The 23,212-nt window shown below is 48.8% G+C and overlaps 1 protein-coding gene across 3 annotated transcripts in view; it reads right to left on the reverse strand.

Annotated features, from left to right (window-relative positions):
* LOC140398239 (neutral alpha-glucosidase C-like) overlaps nt 1–23,212 on the reverse strand; it is a 352,477-nt gene that overhangs the window by 177,629 nt on the left and 151,636 nt on the right. For all 3 annotated transcript variants that reach the window (XM_072486683.1, XM_072486676.1, XM_072486666.1), the window contains exon 7: nt 7,295–7,352. In XM_072486683.1, the coding sequence (XP_072342784.1) occupies nt 7,295–7,352 (58 nt within the window). The remainder of the gene's footprint in view (nt 1–7,294; nt 7,353–23,212) is intronic.

The raw sequence follows: 23,212 nt of genomic DNA on the forward strand, positions 1-23,212 counted from the left end.
CATGGCCAAAGGCTCTCCAGACTACGTCGCCAATCAGGCATCTGTGTCCCGAAGGTCAAAGGTCTGGAGACCGGACTTGATCACAGTGAATGTCCGGCGACTGATTACCGAGACTGCCGCTCCGGTATTTAGCTCCATTTCAATGGGGTGGTCATTCCCCTTTAATGCAATCCGGATGGGTGCGACCCTGGGGGTTGTAACAAAGTGAAACTGCTGGTACTCTTCCTCTTGGTCTTCAACATAGTATGCTTGGCCTCAAGGGGGGGGGGGGGGCAGTAAAGCCTGGGAGTTCAACGGGGCATGGTATCTTCACGGGCATGTCTGATGTTCCGGCCCTATTCACACATCCAGCCTGCGACCTGAGGCCACCATCTTGGTGTTCTGGTTTAGGGTAATCAACCCAGTTGAGCCCAGGTGCACCATAATGACGGCCCTGGGTCCCACGGTCGATCCCGCTTCATGGAAAATCGTGCTATTCTGGCCTGGGAACGGTCGGTCAGTAGTGACTTTGGTGACCGAGGTTCAGGACCGACAAACCCTGCAACTCCTGGACTCCGTGCTCCATGCTCTCCTGGGAAATACTGATGTCCATCGCCTGCTGGAGGGTTAAATGGGCCTCTGTAAAGAGTTTCCTTTGGGTATTAGCTTCGTGAATGGTGAGATAGGAGGCCATACTGTCAAATTCTTATGGGATACTGGAGGTTCCCGCACCACCTTAAACACATCCCCCACAAACCTACCCTGGCGCACTGGGAAAAACATAATTTTGAGTGGATTCACTGGTCACTCATAGGAAGGAGAGACCAGCCCACCAGAATTCAGATTTGGAGATTTAGATTTCTTTCACCCGGTCATTCTAGTAAACCTATATAGTAAGAGCACAACATACTCTTGGTTCCGACCGAATGAGAAAATGTAATTTATCCTTTGACCCAGCAAATTGATGCATCTGGCAAATGGGGAATGTGTCAGAAGCTCAAGAGCAGGTTCCCCAGGAGCCTACCCGACCAAATTTGTACTGTATTAGAACTGTGGGTCAGTCTCACCGATCTGATGGATGACCCACAAGCACAAGAATTTTTTTATTTTTTTTTGTAAAACATTTTAAAACAAGAGGTGTGAATTGTCTCAAGCCAGGACAGTTGGTAGGATTTCGCAAGCCCAGGCCAGATGGTGGGGGATGAATGTAATGCGACATGAATCCCAGGTCCCGCGTGAGGCCGCACTCATGTGTGCGGAACTTGGCTATAAGTTTCTGCTCAGCGATTCTGCGTTGTCGTGCGTCCTGAAGGCCGCCTTGGAGAACGCTTACCCAGAGATCAGAGGCTGAATGCCCTTGACTGCTGAAGTGTTCCCCGACTGGAAGCGAACATTCCTGCCTGGTGATTGTCGGGCGATGTCCGTTCATTCGTTGTCTCGCCAATTTACCATGCATTCTTTCCTGCAGCGTATGAGGTAGACAACGTTGGCCGAGTCGCACGAGTATGTACCGCGTACCTGGTGGGTGGTGTTCTCAGGTGTAATGGTGGTATCCATGTCGATGATCAGGCACGTCTTGCAGAGATTGCCATGGCAGGGTTGTGTGGTGTTGTGGTCGCTGTTCTGAAGGCTGGGTAGTTTGCTGCAAACAATGGTTTGTTTGAGGTTGCGCGGTTGTTTGAAGGCAGGTATTGGGGGTGTGGGGATGACCTTGACAAGATGTTCATCTTCATCGATGACAAGTTGAAGGCTGCGAAGAAGATGTCGTAGTTTCTCCGCTCCGGGAAAGTACTGGACGACGAAGGGTACTCTGGCGGATGTCCCGTGTTTGTCCTCTGAGGAGGTCGGTGCGGTTTTTTGCTATGGGCGCACTGGAACTGTCGATCGATGAGTCAAGCGCCATATCCCGTTCGTACGAGGGCATCTTTCAGCGTCTGTAGATGTCTGTTACGCTCCTCCTCATCTGAGCAGATCCTGTGTATACGGAGGGCTTGTCCATAGGGGATGGATTCTTTAATGTGTTTTGGGTGGAAGCTGGAGAAGTGGAGCATCGTGAGGTTATCCGTGGGCTTGCGGTAAAGCGAAGTGCTGAGGTGACCGTCCTTGATGGAGATGAGTGCGTCCAAGAATTCAACTGATTTTGAAGAGTAGTCCATGGTGAGTCTGATGGTGGGATGGAACTTATTGATGTCATCGTGTAGTCGTTTCAGTGATTCTTCGCCGTGGGTCCAAAGGAAAAAAATGTCATCGATGTATTTGGTGTATAACGTTGGTTGAAGGTCCTGTGCGGTGAGGCGGTCTTGTTCAAACTTGTGCATGAAGATGTTGGCATATTGAGGGGCAAATTTGGTCCCCATGGCTGTTCCGTGCGTCTGGATGAAGAACTTGTTGTCGAAGGTGAAGACGTTGTGATCCAGAATGAAGCGGATGAGTTGCAGAATTGCATCTGGAGATTGGCAGCTGCCGGTGTTGAGTACTGAGGCTGTTGCAGCAATGCCGTCGTCATGGGGGATGCTGGTGTAGAGTACCGAGACGTCCATTGTGACGAGGAATGTTCCTGGTTCAACTGGTCCATGGCTGCTGAGTTTCTATAGGAAGTCCATCGTGTCGCGACAGAAGCTGGGCGTACCTTGTACGATGGGTTTCAAGATGCCCTCAATGTAGCCAGAGAGGTTCTCACACAGGGTCCCATTGCCTGAAACGATAGGACGGCCTTGTGTGTTGGCCTTGTGTATTTTCGGGAGGCAGTAGTGATCTCCAATGCGGGGAGTACGTGGGATGAGAGCACGGTGGCAGCACGGTGGAGCAGTGGATTAGCCCTGCTGCCTCACGGCGCCGAGGTCCCAGGTTCAATTCCGGCTCTGGGTCACTGTCTGTGTGGAGTATGCACATTCTCCCCGTGTCTGCATGGGTTTCACCCCCACAACCCAAATATGTGCAGGCTAGGTGGATTGGCCATGCTAAATTGCCCCTTAATTGGAAAAAATTAATTGGGTACTCTAAATTAAAAAAATAAATAAATCGTGAAACCGGCATGGCGGCTGCTGAGGGTGAGAGAGAGGGGGCACGGAAGGTGTCCAACATCGTCATAGTATGCTGACAGTTGTGCCATTAGCCAGGCTTTTGCCAGGGCTGGAGTAGTGGGTTGGGTGACCTGGAGGTGAGCTGTGGGGTCGGAGTGGACGGGCACGGAGCACCATTGCCGCAGCCGGCAAGGCAGCCATGCAGCTGCGCATACCGTTAACAGCCCGCTTTGAACCTGGTGCCACGGGTCACATAGGTGTCCACCAGGCTCCTCCCCTGGTTGCCCTCTGGCGCAGATGACCCATCAGCTGTATGGACGCACTCCAGCACAACCAGTTCAATCTTTTTGGCTGGGATAAGTGTGTGTCGGGAGTGTAATGTGTATGTGCGGCTGCAGCTTGTCAGCCTCCCGAGTGTCGATCATGCACCCCGCGAATCCTGCACCGTTTTTCATTAGAAATGATTGTGTTCCACGCGGCACCAGAGCTAGCCCCTCAACGGTAGCAGAAATGGTCCAAGTGCAGGAACGGTTTTTCTGTCGTAAAAGTCCACAGATTCTCCGTTGGCACCAACGCTTAAGTCTCAGAAACAGAGAATCCCACCCCCTGAGTTTGAAGCTCATAGAAGAATAACAACCTCTACAGCATGGGCCTGGCCATTTCTCTCTATCGGTTAGTATTTTGAATTAAAGTTGTGAGTCTTGAAACTTATGTAACTGTTCACATAAGTGCATAACTAAAGTCTTATTGAGTTAGATATAGTTGCATTAAATAAAATTTGCATTGAGTATAATCCAAATTATGACTGATTTTCTGTTTCGTCAGTTGAAGCCAGTATATAAGTGTTTTCTCCTTTCAATAAGGTTATCTTTCTTTTTACTTATTTTTCTCTTTTTTATATTATCAATTATAACTGTTGTATTATTGTTATAATGATTATGTAATATTTAATTAAATAGTTGTTTTGGCACATCACTTGCTTTTCACAGTAACTTAATTGCAGTGTTAAGCCTACTTGTGACAATAAAGCTTCTTCTTATTATTATTATCATAGTCACTCATTTCTGTTACATCCAGACTATTGCTCCGAACCTAAGTGAGACTCGGAAAGGGATTCTCATGCCCTCGTACAGTGCTCTTCTTCAACTGGTGCCATGGATTCTTGCGTGTCCATCTGTGAGGGTCTATGGGTCCTGGTATAGTAGCCCAGGATTTTTTGGGGTACAGAGCCTTTCCTTAAAAATAACATGGAGATTGAGGATGAGCTGTTATTTTTGTGACGCTAACAATCCAAATCATACAGCAATTTGTGATGTTTCGCAAATAACAGCATCACAAATGGCTGGATGATTTGCACACTAATGATGGTGAGCACCATTATACTTGCAGTTAACTGGCCAGCATCCCATACCAAAGGGGGAAGCTCCAAAAGTGGCACTTCCTCAGCACTGCACTGAAACTTATATTTCTCTAGAAAGATTTCAATGTGTTTCGTTCTGACTCAGACGCTAGAGTGTTACTACTGATCCAAGGTCAGCACTGAGGAATGGTACTGACTTTAAGAAGCTGTTAACAGGGGATTCCTATAGTCCCAGCAAGTGCCACATTGCAATACTACATAGACCACTTGATAATCTACACTATATTCATCCTTGCAACATTCAGTCCCATTCGCAGGCAGATATTCAACTGTGCCTTTATTAAATAAGTAAATTTAGAAAATTCTGGAAGTACACAGCAAGTCAGTCTGCATCTGAAATAGAATAGCAGGTTAATAGTGGATCCTCTTCATTCCAACCAAATCTTCTGAAGGCGTCATCCATAATATCGAATCATCTTTGCTGTTTTGGACAAAAACTTGGCTATGTACTTTCAGCATTTTCTCTTTTAATTTCTCTTTTTGAAGGAGTTAATTGATACATTTTTTAATGGTCTGCCTGCTAATTTGCTGCATCTTTTTCCACTACTTTATGGTACCCGAGCAAATTTCATCTTATGCTATTTCAATCTAGTTACTACCCTTTAAATTTAACACAAACACCTTAATTACTGCAACACCACAACACCAAATGTCAGTCAATGAGCCCAAATTCTAGGGTGCTGGAAGATCTTCTAAACTTTAGGCTGAATTGAGGCTTTTTAACTTTCCTCCAGTTGGGCTTCTGCCTTGCCTCAGTACATAAAAAGCTCTTATCAAAGTCACAAATGGCATCCTATTTGACTGTGACACACTTAAAGTTTTCCCTCTCAGCTCTAATAAAGTAGCATACAGAAAGAAAACTTTAATTTTGTTTCTCTTTCCATAGGTGCTGCCAGACCTGCTGAGGTTTTCCAGCATTTTCTGTTTTTCGTTCAGATTTCCAGCATCCGCAGTATTGTGCTTTTACTTTCCCTCCTAGTCCTTCTCGACTTGCCTGAAGCCTTTTACATATTTGCCTATTCCATCCTCCTCCAACTCATTTCCCTGTCGCTCAGCTGCGTGGGACTGCTCTCACCTGTTTCCATCCTTGTTTACCTAATCGTAGCCTGTGAATCACTTGCAATGGTTTCTCTTCCTGAATTTATCTCTGGTGTTCCTCAAAGATCTACCCTTGGACCTCACCAATTTATCAGCTACCTCTCAATGACATCATCCAAAGGCATAGCATTAGTTTTCACAGAAATACTGACAACAGCTAGCTAGCTCTATCTCACCACCTCTCTTGATTCCAACATTTTTGCTAAATTATCAGACTGCTTGTCTGATATCCAGTACTTGATGAGCATAATTTCCTTCAAATAAATTTTAGGAAGATTGAAGTCATCGTTTTCGGTCTCTGCCACATATTCCTTATTGCCATATTGCCAACTTCGCTGCTCATCCCTCTTCCGAGCGATTAAACCAGTCTGTTTACGACCTTGGTGTTACATTTGATCCCCAGTTGAATTTCTGAATTCATATTTGTGTCATCATTAAGACTGCCTATTTCCATCTGTTTAACATCAGGCCACTTCACCTATCACAACACATCTGTTGCTGAAACCCTCATTCATGCCTTTGTTACCTTTAGACTCAACTATTCCGACACACTAATGGCTGGTTTTCCACATTCTACCCTAAATAATCTGAGGTCATTTGAAACTCTACTGCCTGCATCTTAACAAGTCCTGCTCTTCTATCATCCCTGGGCTCACGGACCTACATTAGGTCCCAGTCAAGCAACATCTTGATTTTAAAATTCTCATCCTTGCTTTCTAATTCCTCTTGCATATCTTTGTAATTTCTTCCAGTCCCACAACCCTCCAAGATTTATACGCATCTTTAATTCTGATTCTTGGGCATTCCCAGTTTTAACTGTTACACCATTAGTGAATGTGTCTTCTGATGCCTCGGCCCCAAGCTCTGAAATACCTTCTCTCCACCTCTTTCCCTCTTGACCTCACATTCCTCCATTAAGACACTCCTTAAAACCTATTTTTCACCACACTAATCATCTGATGTAATATCTCCTTATTTGGCTCAGTGTCATACTTTGTTTTATCATGTTTTATCAAGCACCTTGGGGAATTTCATTATCTTCTCAGCACTATATAAGTAGCTGTTGTTGAAATGGTTGTTGTTTGCCTTCTATAATTCTGGGTTCACAACTCTCTAGGTTCATTATTCTAAAGAGGATGAAGAGGATGTCAACTCTTCATGCCAGAGACCAAAGCAGACAACCCTATTAGTAAATAAAACATCCAAATTCAGTCAGTTTGCCTCAACCTAAATACTATGTAATTCTGTTTCAAAGTCATAAACTTCTCACAACAACGATAACCAAATGGTGCTGTGGGGGAACAGTAGTAAATTTGGTTGCTAATAATGAAAATGAATTGAAAATGTTAACTATTGATGTCTCCACATTATGAGACACAGAAGTAAGGGGATAAAAACATTTTGTCTGGTTTACATTTAAGAGATTTAAATCATTCTAATATTTCATTGTCCAATCCAAAATTCGCTGTAAGCCATTTACTCGCAAAGCAACGACAATCTCAGAAGTCCACTGGTATCATTATCAATTTTTACAGAAATGAAACATGGCTGGTATTAACAGCTTCTTGCTTCCTCTCTTCCATAGTCTGGTGTGCAACTCCTGAAAAGGTTTACCCCAACTTTCCTTGATTTCTACAATGGGACAGGCTGATGCAGCAGGTGGTCGAAGACAGAGTTCTGCAGAACACCAATCTATGAGGTAGAGACTTTTACCAGCATTCACTGTTTTCTAATAAGGAGGCAGTTTTCCAAAAGCCAACGAATTGACCATTACCTTCTGGGTCTCTGTCTCACGTTTTCTTTTGCTTTCCAGCATACTTCCTCTTGTGTTTCTAATGCAAAGATAAAACAGAAAAAAATACAGTCGACTTTCTTTACCAAATGTACTCAGGCATTTAGCTATTTCTGGTACTGAAGTGGTTAATATATGTGCGTAAAATTCCTTTCACTAACTCTTCAAATTAACACCAACACATTCATTTAATTTCTTGTGCAGTTTTTTTCACATTAAATCTCCAGTTTTCAACAGGTTTGCTTTTCACCTCCAGTGCTGGAATGAAAATAAGGCAGCTAGTTGCACACAGCAAGATTCAACAATGAGATAAGTGACCAAATAATCTGTTTGAGTGGTGTTGGTTGAGGACTAAATGTTATCCAAGGCATTAGGAGATTTCTCTTCCTCTCCTTTAAATAATGTCATATGCCAATGTATCACCAAGTGCATGCTATGACAATTATATTGTTGGTGTAGAATACACTAAAGTAGCACGCAGGACCAAGCAGGTAGAATATACCAATGTATATAACTGTATGTAATTGTACCAATGTATAAAGCTGAACATCAATACATGTAGTGACAGTTATGACCTCCTGCGTAGGTGGAGCCAGGCACACACATGGAGCCAGATATGCATTAAGTGACTGACGACACGCGGCAGTTAGTAGCAGGACGGACTACAGGACAGTCGCATCTCACCGCAGCTCTCCAGTAACTTAGATAGAATTGTCTGTACGTGAGTTTATTGTTTACCTGTCCATGTGATCAATAATAAATACTTGTTATCGCTAAACACACATGTTCTATGCATGTCTTCATAATCAGGGGAAACCATAGAACACAACAACTGGAGAAGCTTGTGTTCAGTGGAGGTCACAGGGAATCTGATAGTCCTGATGCATTGACCTCCGTGAGGGTTATAACAGTTAGCTAACTACCTTATTAACAACAAATAATGGTTATTGGCTCAACCTCCAAAAGAGAATAAGAGGACACAGCTGGAATAGTTGCTGTGGGGTAATTATATGGAGTTTGTATCTCTGCTGAGTTGATGCAGGATAAACTTGCATGGAGGCTCAGTGGTTAGCATTGCTGCCTCACAGTACCAAGGACTCTGGTTCAATTCTGACTTGGGTGACTGTATATACGGAGTTACCCATTATTCCCATGTCTGCATGGGTTCTTCTAAGTGCTCCGGTTTCCTCCCACAGTCCAAAGGTGTGCACATTAGGATGATTGGCCATTCTAAATCGCTCCATAGTATCCAAAGGTTAGATGGGGCTCTCGGAATAGGGCAGATGGTGGGCCTAGGTAGGGTGCTCTCTCGGACGTGGTGCAGACTTGATGGGCTGAGTGGCCTCCTTCTGCAGTGTAAGGATTCTATGATTCTAAGATAAAAGACAAATGACTGTATTATTCTGCCATCATATCCTAACAGTTAGTATGAAGAAAAAGATATATACTGCTGATGACAAATTTAAGTTACAGGAGGGCAGAAGGATGATACAAAATATGCAGCCTTGACTATCCGCCCTTCCCCATCCCCGACAGCCATATTTTTCTTTGAGGCAAAACCATTTTAGCAATAGAAAACTGGAACGGACATGAGGACACTGGTTACTTCATTACCCTGAAAGAAGCATGGCAAAGTTTTGGCTTTGTGATTTCCTGAAAACAGTAAGATTAGGAATAGAGTCATTTCAGAGTGGAATGTGAATGATTTGGATGGTGAATAGGGTCTGGACCTTCTGTTTCAGTCTAGAAGCTCGGTCAGTTTTTGATAAATTTAAAAAAACAGATGATCAGACCATGGAGGATTTTATCAAAGACTTTGACAAATAGTATGAGATTTGAGCTTGACATCATATGGTCTGTATTGGCATTAAAGTTACTTTTTGAAGTATTTTTATTCCACAAAATGTTCAAATTTTTTACAATTCACAACAACCCAAAAACTCACAACCCCCCCCGCCCCCCCCCCCCCCCCCCCCCCAACCACCAGAGCAAATCTCACTTTTTCCGCGGTCAATAACTCCAGGATGTCCCCCGGCCACACCGAGGCACAGGGTGGAGAAGCTGATCTCCACTCTAACAAGACCCGCCTGTGAGTAATCAGCGAGGCAAAGGCTAAAACATCTGCCCCCGCACCCGTCTGCAACCCCGGCCGGTCTGACACCCCAAATATGGCTTCTAGGGGACCTGGCTCCTAGCCCACATGTAAAACCTCTGAAACGGTGCTGAACACTGTGCTCCAAAACCTTTCTAGCTTCGGGCAAGTCCAAAGCATACGCACATGCTTCGCAGAGCCCCTCCCACATCGCTCACAGATATCCTCCACCCCTTCAAACAGTGCATTAAAGTTATTTGATTGTGGGACTTCCGGTTGCGGTGAGGATGAGCTAACCGCACGTTTCGGCGGCTCCAGCTCCGACGGACCTTCGGGCTCTTTTAAGAGCCCCAATGGGGATATTTTCGGCCGAGCAACCCGGTGTGGGGTGTGTGGGAAAGGAGTCCCCCCCCGAACGACGGAGGAAAAAACCGGCGGCGGCGGCTGCAGCCTGAAGAATCTTCGACCATAAGGTCAGAGGGAGTGGAAGACAAAATGGTGGCGGAGAAATCGCAGGCGACATGGGGGCCTGAGCAGGACGAGGTCGTGAGACGGTGCGTGGACCTGCTGAAGAAGGAGGTACTGACCCCGATGCTACAGGCAATTGAGGGGCTTAAGGAGACTTTAAAGACCCAGGAGACTGAGCTTCGCGTGGTGGAGCAGAAGGTGTCAGGTATTGAGGACGAGGTCCTGGGCCTGGCGGTTCAGACTCAGACGCACGAGGCACTTCATAAAAAGTGTGCTGAAAGGATCGAGGCCCTTGAAAACGGAGCGCGAAGGAAGAACCTTAGGATACTAGGTCTCCCGGAGGGTGTGGAAGGAGTGGACTGTGGAGCGTACGCAAGTAAGATGCTGAGCACACTGATGGATGCTGAGGCCCCTGCGGGCCCAATGGAGGTGGAGTGGGCAGGTCGGATCCCGGCGAGAAGACCAAAAGCGGGAGAACCACCGAGGGCGATAATCGTGCGATTCTACCGCCTTAAGGTCAGAGAAGAGGTCCTGAGATGGGCTAAAAAGGTGCGGAGTAGCAGATGGGAGAATGCGGTGGTACGGATATACCAGGATTGGAGTGCGGAGGTGGCGAGAAGGAGGGCGAGCTTCAACCGAGCCAAAGAGGTTTTGCACAAAAAGGTGAAGTTTGGGATGCTGCAGCCGGCAAGACTATGGGTCACGTATCAGGAGAGACACTATTACTTCGAGACGGCGGAGGAAGCATGGACCTTTATTAAAGAAGAGAAACTGGACCGGAACTGAGGGACTGATGCTGCAGGGAATTGTTATTGTTATTGTTTTGTTAATGTTATGGTGAAAGTTAATCGAGAAGTAAACAGGGAAGGGGGGAGACACTGGGGAAATGTGGGCGCCGGTGAGGGGGGAAAGACGGGACATAGTCGGAGAATGGGGAAGGGGAGGGGGAGGTGAAAGGGAGCTGCGCCATAAGAGGCGGGTCAGGTAAAGGGATGTTCCCGCGCCAGAAAGAATAAGGCGGGAAAACAGGCGCAAGGCGGATGGGAGTTCCCTCACACCAGGGGGGTCGAGGAGTGAGCAGGAGTAGCCGGGGTCAGTTGAAGTCAGCTGACTTACGGAAGTGATATGGGGGGGGCAATCAAGCTAGATAGGGATCTAGCGGGGGGGGGGGGGGGGACAACTGGGTTGCTGCTGCAGAAATCCAAAAGGAAATGGCTAAAGAGTGGGTGGGCGGGGATGGTGTGCGACGCTGGGGGAGCGAGCGGGAGCGCGGAGGTGAGATATGGGACTGGCCTAGAGAAGGTAATGGCTAGTCGACACGGGAGGGGGGCAGGTAGCCCCCTGGTGAGGCTGATCACGTGGAACGTGAGAGGCCTGAATGGACCGATAAAAAGGGCCCGAGTGCTCGCGCATTTGAAAGGACTAAGGGCAGACGTGGCTATGCTCCAAGAGACGCACCTAAAGGTGGCGGACCAAGTTAGGCTAAGGAAAGAATGGGTGGGACAGGTGTTCCACTCAGGACAGGACTGGACGCAAAGAACAGAGGGGTGGCCATTTTGGTGGGGAAACCGGTAGCATTTGAAGCAAAGAACATCGTAGCAGATAGCGGAGGTAGATATGTAATGGTGAGGGGTAGGCTGGAGGGAATGGAGGTCGTGTTGATTAATGTGTATGCCCCAAATTGGGACGATGCGGGATTCATGAGACGGATGCTAGGGCGTATACCGGACCTGGAGGCAGGAAATTTGATTTTAGGAGGGGACTTCAATACGGTGGTGGACCCGGGGCTAGATAGATCCAGCTCGAAGGCCGGCAGCGGCCAAGGTACTTAAGGGGTTCATGGACCAAATGGGGGGAGTGGATCCATGGCGATTTCTAAGACCTAGGGCTAGGGAGTATTCCTTCTTCTCCCATGTCCATAAAGTGTACTCCCGGATAGATTTTTTTGTTTTAGGAAGGTCGTTGATCTCTAGGGTGGAAGAAGCTGAATACTCAGCCATAGCGGTTTCGGATCATGCCCCACATTGGGTGGACCTGGAAGTAGGAGAGGACAGGGAGCAGAGAACACTCTGGCGATTAGATGTGGGACTGATGGCGGATGGGGGAGTGTGTGCAAGAGTGAGGGGGTGTATTGAGAGATACCTGGAGGTCAATGACGACGGCGAGGTCCCTGTGGGAGTGGTCTGGGAAGCACTAAAAGCGGTGGTCAGAGGAGAGCTGATCTCTATTGGGGCCCACAAAAGGAAAACAGAGGCCAAGGAAAGGGATAGATTACTGGGGGAATTTTAAGGGTGGACAGGGAATTTGCAGAGACCCCGGAGGAGGAGCTGTACAGGGAGAGGAGACGACTCCAGACCGAGTTTGACCTTCTGACCACCAGAAAGGCGGAGGTACTGTGGAGGAAGGCACAGGGGAGGAGGTACGAATATGGGGAAAAGGCTAGTCGTCTGTTGGCGCACCAACTGCGAAAGAGGGCAGCAGCGAGGGAGATAGGAGGAATTAGGGATGAAAGGGGAGACACTGTGCGAAGGCAAGGAAAGATAAATGAGGTGTTTCAGACCTTTTATGAGGAACTGTATAGGTCTCAACCCCCAGGGGGAGAGGAGGGGATGCGGCGGTTCCTGGACCAATTGAGGTTCCCGAAAGTGGAGGAGCGGGAGGTGGCAGGCCTGGGGGCGCCGATTGAGATGGATGAGGTTATTAAGGGACTGGGAAGCATGCAGGCAGGGAAGGCTCCGGGGCCGGACGGGTTCCCGGTGGAATACTACACAAAATAATTGGACTTGTTGGCCCCGTTGATGGCGAGGACGTTCAATGAGGCCAGGGAAGGGGGGACTCTACCCCCGACGATGTCGGAGACGACGATATCGCTAATTTTGAAGAGAGACAAAGATACGTTGCAGTGCGGGTCCAATAGACCTATTTCACTATTGAACGTGGACGCCAAGTTGCTGGCAAAGGTACTGGCATCGAGGATAGCGGACTGTGTCCCGGGGGTGGTGCACGAAGACCAGACAGGGTTCATAAAAGGGAGACAACTGAATGTTAACATGCGACGACTATTAGGGGTGATAATGATGCCCCCAGTGGAGGGGGAGGCAGAGATAGTGGCGGCAATGGACGCGGAGAAGGCATTTGATAGGGTGGAGTGGGAGTATTTATGGGAAGTGTTAAGGAGGTTTGGGTTTGGGAACGGGTTTATTCGCTGGGTTAGACTTCTTTATGGGGCACCAACAGCCAGCGTAGTTACAGGTCGACATAGATCGGAGTATTTCTGATTATATAGGGGAACAAGACAGGGATGCCCGCTGTCTCCATTGTTGTTTGCGTTGGCAATTGAACCTCTGGCCATGGCGTTGAGAGACTCCAGGAAATGGAGAGGGGTGATTAGAGGGGGAGAAGAACACCGAGTCTCGTTATACGCGGATGACCTATTGTTATACGTGTCGGACCCAGCAGGGGGGATGATAGAGGTTATGCGAATTTTGAGGAGGTTCGGGGAATTCTCGGGGTATAGGCTAAACATGGGGAAGAGTGAATTATTTGTGATACATCTAGGGGACCAGAGTAGAGAGATAGAAGGCTTACCGCTAAGGAAAGTGGAAAGAAACTTCCGATACCTGGGGATTCAGATCGCTAGGAGCTGGGGAACCTTGCACAGACTTAATTTGACACGGCTGGTAGAACAAACGGAGGAGGACTTCAAGAGGTGGGACATGCAGCCTTTATCGCTGGCGGGCAGGGTGCAAGCAATTAAGATGATGGTCCTCCCGAGGTTCTTATTTGTATTTCAATGTCTCCCTATACTAAGCACCAGGACCTTTTTTAATAAAATAGATAGGAGCATCACGAGCTTTGTGTGGGCAGGGAAAGTTCCGAGAGTAAGGAGGGGGTTCCTTCAGCGTAGTAGGGATAGAGGAGGACTGGCACTACCGAACTTGGGAGATTATTATTGGGCCGCCAATGTGGCAATGATACGTAGATGGATGATGGAGGGGGAGGGAGCGGCGTGGAAAAGACTGGAGAGAAAGTCCTGTAAAGGGACGAGTTTAGAGGCGCTGGTGACGGTACCGCTACCGCTCTCCCCTAAAAAGTATACCACGAACCCGGTGGTGGCGGCAACACTGAACATATGGGGACAGTGGAGGCGACAGAGAGGGGTGCGGGGAGCCCTGGTGGGGTCCCCTATCAGGAACAACCATAGGTTCGCCTCAGGAAGAATGGATGGAGGATTTCAGAGCTGGTACCAGTTGGGAATTAGGAAGGTGGGAGATTTATTCATAGATGAGACTTTTGCGAGCTTGGGAGCATTGGAGGAAAAGTATAAGTTACCCCGGGGAAATTTCTTGAGATATATGCAGGTGAGGGCGTTTACTAGACAACAGGTGAGGGAATTTCCGTTGCTCCCGACACAGGGGATACAGGACAGGGTGCTTTCAGGGGTGTGGGTCGGAGAGGGCAAGGTGTCAGAGATTTACAGAGAGATGAGGGAAGAGGGGGAGGAGTCGGTGGGAGAACTAAAGGGAAAGTGGGAAGAAGAATTAGGGGAGGAGATAGAAGAGGGTATGTGGGCTGATGCCCTAAGCAGGGTAAACTCCTCTTCCTCATGCGCCAGGCTTAGCCTGATTCAATTTAAGGTGCTACATAGAGCACACATAAAGGGGGCAAGATTGAGCAGGTTCTTTGGAGTGGAGAACAGATGTGGGAGGTGTGGCGGGAGCCCGGCAAACCATGCACATATGTTTTGGGCGTGCCCGGCACTGGAAGGATATTGGAAGGGAGTGACGGGAGTGATCTCGCAGGTGGTGAATGCCCGGGTCAAACCAAGCTGGGGGTTAGCTCTATTTGGAGTTGCGGAAGAGCCGGGAGTGCAGGAGGCGAAAGAGGCCGATATCGTGGCCTTTGCGTCCCTAGTAGCCCGGCGCAGGATCCTACTTATGTGGAAGGAGGCGAAACCCCCCGGACTGGAGGCCTGGGTAAACGATATGGCGGGGTTTATTAAACTGGAGCAGATAAAGTTTGCCCTGAGAGGATCGGCTCAAGGGTTCACCAGGCGGTGGCAGCCATTTCTCGACTACCTAAGGGAACGTTAGAGGGAAGACAGATGACCAGCAGCAGTAACCCAGGGGGAGGGGGGGGGGGGGGGGGGAGGAGGGGGAGGGGGGGGTTTAGTTTAGTATAGGTCAATAGATAATGGGGTTTTGTTACTTGTGTATTGTTTAAAATTTCTATTTTGTTATCGTTCCGTTTGTTTTGTAAGAGGGAAAAATGTTGTTTAGAAAAAATTTTCAATCAAATATATATTTTTTTAAAATAAAGTTATTTGATTGTGCACACATTTCTCATGTCAATAGATTTTTATTATTTAAAAAAATATTTCTATTCATAAAAGATTTTCATTATAACAAAGTAACAAAAGTAACAACATACAGCAAACCCCAATATAAACTACATTCCCTTGAACCCCAGTCCACCACTCCCCACAGCCGTCCATAAAGAAAGCCAAACCTTAACAAAAATACACCCCCCCTCCAACAGCTGATGGTAACCAGTTACCTGAAAAAGGAGATAAAAGGCTACCACCTCAAGTACAACCCTTCCACCAACATCCTCATGGTATACCTGGGCCGGGTTCTCCAATCCCGCGGCCAAGTTCTGATGCCGGCGTCAAAAGCAGCGCGAGCCATTCCGGCGTCAACGGTCCTCCAGGCCCAGGTATTCACCCCTTCCCAGGGAGCTAGTACGGCGCCGGAGTGGTGTCCGCTGCTCCAGCCAGCGCGCCATGGCCAGCACGAATTCGCGCATGCGCTTAGTTCCCGTCTCCATGCCGGTCCCCGAGCAATATGGCGGAGCCCTGCAGGAGACTGGCATGGAGGAACCTGGGTCGCAGAATCCCAGCCCTAATCTTCTCCAGATACAAAATTCCATCACGTGGATCAGGTTGGAAGAGGAGTCCTGTAAGGGCTCAAGTTTGAGGGCCCTGGTGACGACCCCGTTGCTGTTGGCTCCAAGGAAGTATACGGGGAGTCCGGTGATGGAGTTGACTATTGAGATATGGAGTCAGCTGAGGGGACACTTTAACTTGGATCAAATATTGGTGTTGATGCCACTGTGTGTGAACCACAGGTTAATGCCGGGGGGGGGGGGGGGGGGGGGGGGGGGGATGGGAAGTACAGGCGATGGAGCAGGGAGGGGCTGGAGCGGGTCAGGGATATGTTATCAGAGGGAAATTCGCTACGTTAGATGAACTGCGGGAGAGGTTCAAGTTGCAGCGGGGAAGTCAGTTTAGGTACTGTCAGATGCAGGGCTTTGCGCGAAAGGAACTACCTTTGTTCCCTCAACAACCAGAGTACACGCTACTGCAGAAATTGCTGCTCCGAGACGAGTTGGGGAGAGCAGGATCAGGGACATATACGAGTAGTTGGGAGAGCAGGGCAATGTGTTAGTGGAGAGGATTAAGCAGAAGTGGGAGGAGCAGTTGGGGAGGGAGATGGGATGGGGACTGTGAGGTGCGGCGATGCGGTAGTGAACTCAACCTCTTCCTGTGCCAGAATGAGCTTGATTCAGTTTAAAGTGATCACAAGGTCCACATGACTTGGGTTCAGATGAGTAGGTTCTTTTTTAGGAGTAACAGATGGATGCGAGAAGTGTGGACGGGGGCCAGCAAATCGTGTTCACATGTTTTGGGGGTGCAAGAGGTTGGAGGCGGTGTTCGGGACCCTATCGACGATAGTGGGGGCCGATGCCTCATGGCGGCAATCTTTGGAGTTTAGGAGGTGCCGGAGCTGCAGGAGGGGAATGGGGCTGATGTTGTGGCCTCTGATTGCCCAGATTCTTTTGAATTGGAGCTCAGATACGCCACCGGGGGTTAGGGCTTGGCTGGGAGACCTGTACGAGTTTTTCCAGTTAGAGAAGATTAAATTTGCCTTAAAGGGATCAGAAGAGGGCTTCGAGGTAGGGTGGAGGTAGTTCATGACGTTATTTGAGGACCTGTTTGTCCAGGCGGGATTAGAAGGAGAAAAATGTACAGCTGTTAACTTTGCTTTGTTGGGATGTTGTTTTGTTGTTATTGTCACGCGAGAGTACCCTTTAAGAAATGAGTGTTTAAGAAATGTATCTTTAAGAAATGGAGCTGCTCATGTTACTGGAGTGATGTCAGAGTGTGGGTGGAGCTGAGCGCCACTTCTGCTTTTTAGTTTCAGTTTGAGAAAGCTTGGGTGTGTGTGTTTTTCAGTGAGCTGAATCTGAAGTTAAAAGTGAGCTGCACTGCTGTTGATCTCTGCCATCCAAAGACTATCTATGGATCATTTGGTGAATGCAGAAGAATTATAAATGTTTTCAGTCTTGAATGTAAATCCTAATGTGCTCCTGTATGAAGGTTTGTTAAGCCTTTTGGATGTTAAAAGGACTGCATACAGATTACAGTGTTGTATTCTTTGGGGGGTGTATTTGCTGACTGGTAAAGGACAGCTAGGAGACTGGAGATGGAGATCAGATGACGGTTGCTGCCGAAGGGCGGACCAAGTGAGGTGCGGGACATGAGCTAAGAGCTGGCCTAGGGAAGGTCATGGCTGATCAACAGGGGAGGGGGGACTTCCGGTGACGGTGGACGGGAGGCAGCCGCACACTGGAGGGCTCCCGCTCGGGAACAGAAATTTCAGAGTTTTAACGCCCGATCCCGGCGGCAACAGAGGCTGAAAAAGCTGTAAGAAGGCACAGGGAGGAGAAGTGTCCAAGTTTTGGAAAAGCGGCCGTGATAAAGGAGGTTAATGAAAGTCTGCAGGTGAGTGGAAAAGTCAGTGCAGAAACTGTAAGGAAAGCGGAGGCTGGAGCACCAGGGGAGGCCGCATTGCTCACAGCAGAAGAAATGACCAAGGTGATGGCTGTGGAACTTGAAAGACTGTTCACAAAGCACATGGAAGCGATGAAGAAAGTGCTGGTGGAGGAGGCGATTGCCCCGGTGAGGGCGGTGGTATCAAGCGCAGTGGCGGAGGTGCGGGAACAAGGAAAGAAGTGGAAGAGGCATTATCACAGAACAGTGATCAACTCACCTCGATGGGTAAGGAGTTGCGGAAGGTATAGAGACCAACAAGGGTCTGCGAGCCAAAATGGAAGACCTGGAAAACAGATCCACGCGGCAGAATCTGAGGATCGTGCCCAAAGGGGTGGAAGGCCCGAGGCCAACGGAGTATTTTGCCACGATGTTGGCGAAGCTATTGGGGGAGGGGGGCGATCCTTCCCGATATGAACTGGATCGGGCTCATCGGTCGTGGAGGCCGATACCAAAGGCGAGTGAGCCGCCAAGAGTAGTAACTCTGTGTTTTTGTAGGTATAGCGTGAAGGTGAAAGTCCTGTGCTGGGCAAAGCAGAAGCTGGTGGTGCAGTGGGCTGGAGCTGGTATACGCATATACCAGGACTTTACGGTGGAGCTGGCGAGGAGGCGGGTTACCTTCAGCCGGGTGAAGAAGGCACTGTACAACAGCAAGGTGCAGTGCGGCATAGTATATCCAGCTAAGTTAAGGGTGACCTACAAATCCAAGGACTTTTATTTTTGGACGGCGGAAGCGGCGGAGGAGTTTGCAAAGGCAGAAGGACTGTGGCAGAATTGAGAAATGGGACTGAGAGCGGGTCGTGTACCGATGTAGCCTCATGTAACTTTATTTTTCCACTGCGTGTTGGTGTATGTACTAAATGAGTTGGCGCTGTATATATTTGGACAAGGGAAGAGTTGTGACTTTCATTTACATTAATGGTTCTTTGGGGCTTGGGTGTGTATGCGGGGGTTGTGAGCTAAAGGGGATTTCTTGTTTTTCCTGGGACCGGGCAAGGGGGAAGGTGACCCGGGCGGGGGCCTCCATGCTGGCCGGTTTAAGCCAGCCAGTGATCGGGAGTGAGGTGGGGGGAGGGGCTGTGGCCATCGGACCTGGTAGAACAGGTTTTTGTGTGTCTAGCCGTGGTGAAAAGTTGGGAGAAGTAACCGAATTTGGGGGGAGGCATTTACAAGAGGAAGTGGAGGGGAGGAATCCGGGAGAGGGGGTGGGGGTGGGGGTGTGTCTACAATTCATGGGTGTCATTTACGGCACTCTTTCGGGGATTGGATGCCGTTGAATATTAGGGGCAGGGGTTGGGAGGGTGGACTATATATGTCAATGGTGACCATAGGCGATTCCTGATTCGTTTTTCTTTTTTCCTTTTTTTCCATCTTGGGAGGTTTTGTTTTATTTGAAGCTTATATTGTCAGGCGGGCCGTTGTTTGCGGGGTGGTGGGAGGACGGGATCGTTGTTGTTAATATGGGGATTGACACTGTATTCATTACAGTTTACTGTTTGTTGGTGGGGTGTAAATTCTGAAGAAAATGTGAAAATCGAGAATAAAAATATTTTAAAAGAAAAACAGGGGAGGGGGGGCAAGAGCCCTCCCCGACCAGATTGGTTACGTGGAATGTTCGTGGACTGAACGGGCCGGTCAAGAGAGCCATGTGTTCGCACACCTGAGGCAGTTAAAAGTGGAAGTGGCCATGTTACAGGAGACACACTTGAAGGTGGGAGACCAAATTAGATTAAAGAAGGGGTGGGTCGGGCAAGTGTTTCATTCGGGACTGGACTTTAAAACAAGGGGGGTGGCTATCCTGATTAACAAAAGGGTGACATTCGAGGTGGGGAGGATAGAGGCAGACTCGGTAGGCAGATTTATTATGGTTAGCGGGAAGCTAGAGGGAATGGCAGTGGTACTGATGAATATATATGCCCCAAATTGGGATGATGTCACGTTTGTCAGGAAGGTGCTGGGAAAGATCCCAGACCTTGACTCGCACCGGCTGGTTATGGGGGGTGACTTTAATATGGTCCTGGATCCGAGATTGGACCGGTCGAGTTCCAGGTCGGGGAAACTATCAGCAATGGCGAAGGAATTGCTGGGGTTCATGGAGCGCATGGGAGGGGTGGATCCGTGGAGATTTGAGAGGCCAAGGAGCAGGGAATGTTTATTCTACTCCCATGTGCACAAGGCATACTCCAGGATAGATTTCTTCATACTAGATAAAACACTGTTAGCAGGGTTTGAGGACACTGAGTACTCAGAAATTGTGGTTTCAGATCACGCACCACATTGGATAGACCTACGGGCAGGCACAAGAAAGTCCCAACGCCAACAGTGGAGACTAGATACGGGGCTGTTAACGGATGAGAAGATCTGTGAGCGAGGCCATTCGGGGGTACATAAAGATCAACGACACGGGAGAGACAGTGGCTGGGGTTGTCTGGGAGGCATTGAAAGCGGTAATTAGAGGGGAATGTATTTCGATTCGAGCCCACAGGAATAAAACTGTGCGGTCGGAGCTGGACAGGTTGGTAGGAGAAATCTTACAGGTGGACAGGAGATATTCGGAGTCTCCAAATGAGGACCTCCTGAAGGAGCGTCAGAGACTTCAAATGGAGTTTGGGCTCCTTTCCACAGGTAAGGCGGAGGGTCAGCTGAGGAGGGTAAAAGGGGCAATATATGAACATGGGGAGAAAGCTAGCAGGACGCTGGCGCATCAGCTGAGGAAACAGGAGGCGGCGAGAGAAATAGGGAAAATAAAGGATATGAGGGGGAAGATAGTGATGGACCGGGGAGGTGAATGACGTGTTCCGTGAATTTTATAGTCTATATTTTATAGGCTATATGAGTCGGACCCCCGGCTGTGGAGGAGGGCATGAATCAATTACTGGGGAGGCTAGAGTTTCCGAAGGTAGATGAGGAGCTGGTGGAAGTCCTAGGGGGCCCGATTGGGCTTGGGGAGGTGATAGATGGATTGGGGGCAATGCAATCGGGTAAAGCCCCGGTACCTGACGGATTCCCACTGGAATTGTATTAGAAGTTTTCTGGGTTACTGGGGCTGCTTTTGGTTAAGGCTTTTAACGAGTCCAAGGAGCTAGGAGTACTCCCCCCAACGTTATCCCAGGCATCAATCTCTCTCATCCTAAAGCGAGACAAGGATCCGGAGAGCTGTGGGTCGTACAGGCCAATTTCCCTTTTGAATTTAGATGTTAAATTATTGGTAAATATCCTGGAACTCAAATAGAGAATTGCGTCCCGGAGGTAATTGGGGAGGTTCAGACAGGATTTGTAAAGGGCAGGCTCCTGACATCCAATATTAGACGGCTTCTCAATGTTATAATGATGCCAGCGGAGGGGCGTAAGGTTGAGGTGGTAGTTGCCATGGACGCGGAGAAGGCTTTCGACCGGGTGGAGTGGAAGTACCGCGGCAACTGCTCGGCCCAGGACCGCAAGAAACTTCAGAGAGTCGTGAACACCGCCCAGTCCATCACACGAACCTGCCTCCCATCCATTGACTCCATCTACACCTGCCGCTGCCTGGAGAAAGTGGGCAATATAATCAAAGATCCCTCCCACCCGGCTTACTCACTCTTCCAACTTCTTCCATCGGGCAGGAGATACAGAAGTCTGAGAACATGCACGAACAGACTCAAAAACAGCTTCTTCCCCACTGTCACCAGACTCCTAAATGACCCTCTTATGGACTGACCTCATTAACACTACACCCTGTATGCTTCATCCGATGCCAGTGCTTATGTAGTTACATTGTATATGTTGTGTTGCCCTATTATGTATTTTCTTTTATTCCCTTTTCTTCTCATGTACTTAATGATCTGTTGAGCTGCTCGCAGAAAAATACTTTTCACTGTACCTCGGTACACGTGACAATAAACAAATCCAATCCAATCCAATGGAACATCTTGGGCAGGTTTGGGTAGGGATTTGTGGCTGTTGTATAAGGCTCCGGTGGCAAACATAAGAACTAACCGAATTCGGTCAGAATACTTTACTCTATATCAAGGGACAAGGCAGGCATGCCCACTCTCCCCATTACTGTTTGTCCTGGCCATAGAGCCTTAGCAATGGCCCTGAGCGCAGCAAATGGTTGGCGGGGTATAGTGAGAGGGTTGGGGGGGGGGGGGGGGGGGGGGGGGGTGGAACACAGGGTCTCTCTCTATGCGGACGATTTGCTGCTTTATGTCATAGACCCGGTGGGGGGGGGGGGGGGGGGGGGGGGCTGACCGAAATCATGGCGGTATTAGGAGAATTTGGTTGATTTTCAGGTTATAAAGCTAAATATTGGAAAGAGCGAGATGTTCGTGATGCAGGCACGGGAGCAGGAAAGGAGACTAAAGAAGCTACCTTTTAAAGTGGTTGGGAGGAGTTTCAGATATCTGGGGATGCATATGGCTAAGGATTGGGGGCAGCTTCATAACTTAAATTTGGGTAAAGCAGTGGATCCAATGAGAAGGGATTTCCGCAGATGGGGCATGCTCCCACTGATGCTGGCGGGGAGGGTTCAGACGATGAAGATGACGGTCCTTCCGAGACTGCTTTTCTTTTTTCAGTGTCTCCCGATTTTTGTCCCAAAGGCTTTATTTAGAAGTATGAACGCGGCGATATTGAGGTTTGTCTGGGCGGGTTAAACCCCGAGAGTAAAGAGTGCACTCCTGGAACGGACCCACGGAGAGGGGGGCTTGGCCTTCCCGAGCTTTATTAACTATTACTGGGCGGCCAACATATTGATGGTCAGGAATTGGGTAGTGGGGGAGGGGTCGATTTGGGAGCGAATGGAGGCAGCATCCTGCAAAGGTACGAGTTTGGAGGCTTTACTGACGGCGCCCCTGCTGTTCTCGCCGGCTCGGTACTCCACAAGTCCTGTGGTGGTGGCACAGGGTGTGGGGTCAATGGAGGCAGCACATGAGACTGGAAGGGTTGTCAGTGTGGTCAGCGATCTGTGACAATCACCGGTTTGCCCCGGGGGGGCTGGATGGGAGCTTTAAGATATGGCAGCGGGCAAGGATTGAGAGGTTTGGAGATCTATTCATCCAGGAGGGCTTTCCGACCTTGGAGACATTAGAAGAGGAGTTTGATTTGCCGGGTGGGAATGGGTTTTGGTACCTTCAAGTGCGGGGCTTTGTACAGAGGCAGGTTCCAAGCTTTCATCGCCTCCCCCTGAGAGGACTACAGGATAAAGTGCTGTAAAAACAGGGGTTGGAGAAGGGAGGGTTTTGGAGATATAGAGAGAATTGATGGGAGTGGGACAGGGCTCCTATCAGGGAGGTGAAGAGGTAGTGGGAAGAGGAGCTAGGAGGGGTGCTAGAAATTGAACTGTGGGAAAAAGCCTTGAAAAGAGTAAATGCATCCTCATCCTGTGCTAGACTTAGCTTGATCCAGTTCAAGGTAGTCCACAGGGCCCACATGACGGTAGCCCGGATGAGCAGGTTTCTTCGAGGAGGTGAAGGACAGATGTGGGTGGTGTGGGGGTAGCCCGGCCAACCATGTACACATGTTTTGGGCA

Source organism: Scyliorhinus torazame, chromosome 2 (assembly GCF_047496885.1).
Source record: "Scyliorhinus torazame isolate Kashiwa2021f chromosome 2, sScyTor2.1, whole genome shotgun sequence".
Lineage (NCBI taxonomy): Eukaryota > Metazoa > Chordata > Chondrichthyes > Carcharhiniformes > Scyliorhinidae > Scyliorhinus > Scyliorhinus torazame.